This window comes from Melospiza melodia, chromosome 4 (assembly GCF_035770615.1).
Source record: "Melospiza melodia melodia isolate bMelMel2 chromosome 4, bMelMel2.pri, whole genome shotgun sequence".
Lineage (NCBI taxonomy): Eukaryota > Metazoa > Chordata > Aves > Passeriformes > Passerellidae > Melospiza > Melospiza melodia.
Genome location: NC_086197.1, coordinates 88,214,397 through 88,221,404, shown reverse-complemented (window position 1 = coordinate 88,221,404; position 7,008 = coordinate 88,214,397). Strand labels below are relative to the sequence as shown.

At 36.2% G+C, this 7,008-nt stretch overlaps 1 protein-coding gene across 1 annotated transcript in view; it reads right to left on the bottom strand.

The window, feature by feature from the left end:
* Positions 1-3,414: 3,414 nt before the first annotated feature.
* CERK (ceramide kinase) overlaps positions 3,415-7,008 on the bottom strand; it is a 41,212-nt gene continuing 37,618 nt past the window's right edge. Inside the window, exon 13 of the mRNA XM_063155451.1 lies at positions 3,415-6,149. Coding sequence (XP_063011521.1) covers positions 6,050-6,149 — 100 coding nt within the window. The 3' untranslated portion in view covers positions 3,415-6,049. The remainder of the gene's footprint in view (positions 6,150-7,008) is intronic.

Below are 7,008 nucleotides of genomic sequence, written 5' to 3'. Positions count from 1 at the left end.
GAGTTGCTATCCCACCACCTTGACCTCAGCAGCATTGAAACACTAACCTAGCATTTCTTCTTGTCCAAACTCCCCTTTCCTAAAATACAGCTGCTAAATATTAACATGAAAAACAATATTTGGGAGATTAAATTGAACAGTTATTTCAGAATGTTTCACATTGCTTCAGGAAACTATGAAGCTGCTTTTACAGTTCTCCTTTAGCAGCTCTTCTAGCTGTGCTGCTGTTATGGTAAAGTTTGTGAGTGGAAATACAGAGGGTGACACAGCATTTTTTTAGAAATATGTCTTCATAACAGTGATGAAGCTTTTATTCTCTCTACCAGTTGTAAATAGTCAAACTTCTAGCAATCTACTCAAACCTTTAGAGCTAGCTTTACTGTGCAGTTACGATACATGTACCCAGGCAAAGCTTTCCAGCAGAAAAAAAATGGGAAAAAGATTTGTATTTTGTTTTATTTTTTCTTTTATTTTTCTTTTTTTTTAATATTTATTTTGCAGTTGATCTCTTTCATCCTTTCCAGAATTCAGTTGTCATGGATTTTTAAATTTGCATCACTTCTGTTATTTGTTCAGTGTTTTTCCTTTATGAATAACTATTTTTCCACTTTTATTTTTCCTGTCCTATACTATTGAAATATTGAAAAAAAAAAAAAGATTAAAAATGTGGAAGGATAGAATGTAAGAAAATAGTGCAGAAGGTAGTCTCACACCTGAGGAGTTGCAGCTGTATTAATTACCAAAGATTAGGAACAGGCTGCCTTTAACAGGCCACAGCTGTGTCCAATGAGGATGAGTGCTATAAAAGTGTGGGCTAGATAGAGTTTGTTGGCTGTACTGTGAAGGAGTCAGTGCTGTAAGGAGTTGCCCATGAGAAATCACCAAGAACGTATGGGACTTTTGCAATAAGATGACAACATAAAAACCTGTTAATTTTATTTGTTGTTGGAGGATTTTTATAAGATAAGCCAGAAGATTGCACCTTAGACAAAATAGCTACCAACAAGAGCAAACAATCTTTTCAGACATGCAAGAGTCATAAAGGAGCTAACATTTTTTGTAGACAACCTCATTGGTAATTTTGGTAGGTACATATTAGGAATCATTTCTCAACAGCAGGAAATTGACTAAAAAAAATAGTTAATCCTCTCATTGCAGAGTGTTTGAAAGGCATGACTGAAGAATGAATATCCCACCCCCTTCTAATTAATTGGACTAGTCATGTATTAATTAAGAACATGCATAAGCCTTTGTGAGATGTAGATCACGTGGGTAAGAAAAGCCTGGGAAGACTGCTCCTTCATTATGGACAGAACTCATTTACTGCAACTTAAACACCAGTTAGAATCTATTAAATTACTTCACTCTCCTGTTGAAAAGTTGAAATAAGAACAAAGTCACTAATGAGAATAAAAATGAACTCCTATTACTCATTTACTTCACAGAGATTGAGGCAGGAATTCTAGGGAAAGGAATTTGTGTTCTGTTCTGGGCCCCTCATTAGAAGAGGTGCTGGATCATGTCCAGAGAGCTGGGGGACATGTCTGGAGTGCAAGTCTGGTGAGGAGCTGCTGAGGGAGCTGGGAGTGTTTATTCTGGAGAAAAGGAGGCTCAGGGGAGACCTTATTACACTCTACAACTACTGGAAAAGAGCTTGTAGCCAGGTGGGGGTCAGTCTCCTTTTTTGTAAAAAAGCAATAGAACAAGAGGAAATAGAGGAAATGGCCTCAAGTTGAGACCAGTATGAGCTGTAGAGTGAAGTTGATCTTTGAAGTCTCTTCCAATCCAAGTTCCTATGAAGTTGTGTCAGAGGAGGTTTAGACTCAGTATTAGGAAAAACTTTTTCATGGAGAGGTTTATCAAGAATTGGAAAAGGCTGTCCAGGGAAGTGGCTGAGACAGCATCCCTGGAGGTAATTTAAAGACACATAGATGTGGCCCTTAGGGACATGGTTTAATGGTGGACTTGGCAGCGCTGGTTTAACGATTGGGCTTTAAGATATTAAAGGTCTTTTCCAACCTAAAAGGTTCTAAGGTCCTATTATTCTAATGCTGGAATTGCAAGATGTGTTTCTTGCAAGAGAAATTTCTGAGTCTAGATCATCCTCCTCAGGACAGGGTAAAGAATGATTGAATAGCTTAGGGGTCAAGCTAAGGACAGGGAGGCCCCTCAGCAATTACAGTCAGGGGCAAAACAAAGTCATCTTGGGGAAAATGAATATAATTTACTGCCAATTAATACTGGAGTAAGACAAATATACCCAAACATAAATGCAACACCTCCTCTCCTCCCTCTCTGCTTCATTCCTATGCTCAACTTTACATCTGACTCGTCTGCCTCATCCCTCTGCCTTGAGCAGTGCAGGGAGATGGAGAAGTGGGGGTTTTAGTGAGTTCAACACTTTACTTCTTTCTCCTTTCTGAGGGGCAAAGCATCCCCCACAGTCCACAGTTCATGAGAAAAATACCTGCTCACGTATGTGCTCCTCTCCATGGCTGCAGCCCCTGCCAGGAAACTTGCTCCAGCATAGGCTCTCCATAGGTTGCAGCTTTCCTGGGGGCACATCCACCTGCTCCAGTGTGAGGTGCTCCACAGGCTGCAGGGCAATCTCATCTGGTGCCTGGAGCACCTCCTTCCCCTTCTTCACTGACCTTAAATGTCTGCAGGATGTTTATTTTCCATTCACTCCTTTCACAGCTGTTAAGCAGCACTTTTTACCCTTTCTCATTTATCACAGAAGTTCTTAGCAATGCCATCCCATGAGCTCAGCTTTGGCCAGTGGCAGGTCCATCCTGGAGCTGGCTGGAGAAATGATTGTCTGACATGGGGACATCTTCTGCTGCCTTCAGCCATAAGTTCCCCCTGCATCCCCCAAAGCCTTGCCACACAAAAACACTACATTTCAAAAGCAGAAGTGTCTGCAGTGCTGAAAAGCATGTTCTCCTTCTGTGTCTACTGTTTATCTACAATGAACATATTTTACTTGGAAAACATACTTCATGTGTAGCAATTATGGCAACAAAACTCTAGATCCCCCCTCTATTTATCAACTATTTATAGTATAATACATATTTATGCATCTTAGAACACCAGTTTCTTTTATTTCTACAGCAATTAAAACTCTAAATACCTGCATTATAGTAAGTTTCATATTCAGTTTGCCCTTGTAGAGTTGCTTAGTATTAGCCTCAGTCCAGCTTCACTAGTTGCTTTCCTCCATTCTCAGTGTTTGTTCACTCACACTTGCCACAAAACTGTCATCAACCCAACTGGAAGGTTATGAATTGCTTCCCTCTGTCTGATCTTCACTTTGTTTGATCTGCTCACAGTGGTTACATTAAGCATGCTACTGCCAGATTTCTGTCAAAGTGAGATTTTTTTTCAAATTAAGTTGTGAAAAGAAGAACACCAATGTGCTGTCGTACAACGCAGTTTTATTTCTTTAATGAAATGCCCTAGTGTCATAAAACAGAACACATTTTCTAATCTTGAAGCCAGCAAGATTGGGAAAAAAGAAAAATCAAAGCTGGTTTTCCTATATATAATTTCCATACTAAGATTACATTCGGAGAAAAAAAATCCCTAGAATTAAAATGTAAGAAAATTACTTACACAACTCTCTTAAAAATAAACCGGACATGTCATACAACTCACATATGGTGCTTTGCTACTTTAATATGCTACAAATACAATTATTTAAATGCAACTATGCAGCTTTTCTATTACCTATGGCCTTTAAATTTTATTATGTTGCAATACCTTTATTATTTACTTCACACTTCCTTACCATACTACACAATGATCTTTCATCTTTCTCTGGTGGCTTTTTCTCAGAAAGGAGACCTTCACTGTGGCTTTCTTTGGAAACACCAAGCACTCTGTTGCAGATACTGAAATATTTAAAGCATTTCAATAGACATTCACTATGAGATTAAGTCTCCATTTTTCAAGTAGGGGTCTCATGACTTGCTAGTAAACTAATGGAAAAAGCTGATTAGTATTTATTCCAGTTCTCATTGATGAGAATGTGCTCTGGATAGCTGCAATGCCTCCAGCTCCTCACTGTTGGTAAGCTGAGTGTGCACCATTACCTCCTGAACAAGAATTACTGTAACTTCAAAGTCTGGGTACTCTCACAATATTCATGGATTATCCACAATAACCATAGACATTTTTTAACAAATGACACTTTCAAAAAATATTCACATTTGCAGAACTGCATAATTTCATTTTCAGTGGGATGTTAGTTCAAAAGTACTATTTCGCTTTTTAAACATGGCTTTAAAAATACAGTATATGTAACAGCTGTGTTAGAAGTGTCAGAAAAACATTGGATGGATCAACATTTCAACTCATTGCAGTAATAACGAAAGCAAAGAGCAGTAGTTGGGGAAAAGTATTCAAGTATTTTCCTGAAATACTATATAACAAAATAAAGATCCTAAACTTTGTATGATTGTACTTGAGGCAAATATAATTTGCAAGTGCTTTTTTCATATAAAGCAATATGAATAATACTTTGTAGCAAAGATATAGAACACAATTGTGACAATACACAAAACTGGAATGTAAATAACTTCAATAGGAAAAAAATAACCTGCCATTTATAATAATATTCAAGTGCTTCAGTAATGAAATGACCAATCACCATGGCTTACATTAATCACATATATGAGAGACATGAAACTAACACAAACTGGATGACAGAAGTACCAATAAATATATATGAATACAGAATCATCAGCTGTTTGGATGCAAAAAAAATCAGATGAAGTCAGTTTTAAAGAGAACTTTAAACTTAAAGAAACACTTTAAAAAACATAAAATAGAACAGGGGCTGACTTCTGTCCTCACACAGAAATAAGCCTGTACAAGAAGAGCAAAATTTAGCCCCAACCCTGGACACAAAACATATATGTGCCACAATACACAAAACTATATACAACTTAAATAATCACTCCATAGCTCTATGTGACAGTCTCATGTTTTTTGTTATAAAAACAAATCAGCACAGTGAATTCATGATTTGTCAGATGCCAGTTTCTTCCCTTGGCTTCACAAAGCAGATTATTTTATTTCACATTTAGTTAAATTATTTTAAGGATTTTCAATCATCAAATCATATTTCTAAACTTAACACTTTACCATCTTATTTTGCAAAGACATTTTATCACATGGAGTAGAATGTCCAGAGAATTGTGAAGAGGGAAGCTTTTAATATGTTAATATCAGATATTATTAAAACCTAAAACTTGCTGGTGTTTGAGAACTTCTTTCTATTTTCCTTTCCTGTGCCTTCCTGATATTATAGAAGTACTCCTGCAATTTGCTTGCAAGACATTTCAGTTGCACTGTGTGGTATTTGGTATCATCCAAACAGTCATAAAACCTTTTATAATCCCAAAAAGCATGATGCAAGGAAACCTTCAAAGACAGAATATATAGGATGAGGTGTGACCTGTATATAGTTGTGCTTTTATTTTTCAAATATCTGTATACTACTATTGTTATTACTTAAAGCCAGGAATGTGTGTTTGAATTGCATTGATAAGTTGCAAGGTATTGTCAGACTTACAAAATGAAATATTTTAACTAAAAAAAAAGGCAAATGACAACAATGTTGTCCAGCATTTAAGCCACACAAATTACATAACACTCCCAGCAGAAAACATCTTCTCAGACACTGAAAATGTCTTATCTTGGTGCCAGTGGGAAGTCCAATGTTTCATAACATTTAGATATTATTGCAACACAACTACTAAATTAGCTCTCTAGAAAAGCAAAGAGAATTTATCAGTCATCATGAATACACAGATATAAGCCAATCTCATATTTTCTAACATAACAGATTACATTGCTCCAATATATATTTTAATGATTACAATGTTTTTTAAAAAAAAGACACAATATAGTAAGATGTCTAAAATTATAGTGAAGCCATTAAAAAAAAATCTAGAAGTTTAAAATACTTGTCAATTTGACTAAAATGCATATTTACTCAATTTCCTTGAGCTTTTATTTTTTCTTCTCCTCATTAGAGGAACAATGTCTATAGTAATTGTTCAATGCTACTCTGGCTGTGGGCAGCTTCATCTTTACAGTCTTCCTCAATTCCCCTTGCAAACAGTTTCATTAACTGGCAGTGAACCCTGAAAAATACAGAAAATAGTAAGAAATAAATGGGTACAACATTTTAAATTATAGTAATTTAATTCTAATAGTCCATTAATTTCAAACAGCTGGACAAAGTTTCTTACTGCTGACTACAGAAACCATGCCCTCATTTTAGTTACAATCCTTCCCTGCTAAGAGGGCTGGATGCTTTCATGCGTCCTCTTTTATTTCCCTTGTCCACACAAGAAGTTCTATGGGCACCTAGATGAGTAAATCTTGTACAATATACAGCATTTATAAAACTCCCCTTTGGACTGCTAAGGGATTATATTTTAACACTTGTATGTAAATATTATGGGTTTGGCTCCCTTTGTTCTAAAACAACAAACAAAACAAGGAACCAAAACTAATCCAAACAAAAACAACAACAACAAAAACTAACCAAAAAAACCTTTCAAATTTCACAAACTTATTTTCTAATTTGATTATTTGCACAACTGCAAAATTCTTTCTCCACATGTGAAGACTGGAGATAAGACTGTGCTGTGTGCAAAAAAACCACAAAGTATGCGACACAGTATTTCTGTCAGGCAAAGATGTTTACTTAAGCAAATAGGAAAAGCGATTGCTCAGAGCAATGAGGCATTCCACACATTTAAAAAGGATCCTTCCAACACCATCTTCACTTTCAGCACTTTAAACACATAATAACAGTTCCTAAGAAGTAAGTATGACTTCAAAGGTAGGGCCACCCATCTCACTCAGAGCGATCATTTACAACATACATGGCTGCAGTATTCTCTGGAAAGGATTCAAAATGGTAACAAAAATATTTAGGTTTATTATCAGAAGACTCAAACTTGCTATGCACAGGCATCTTTCTGGGATGCCTTT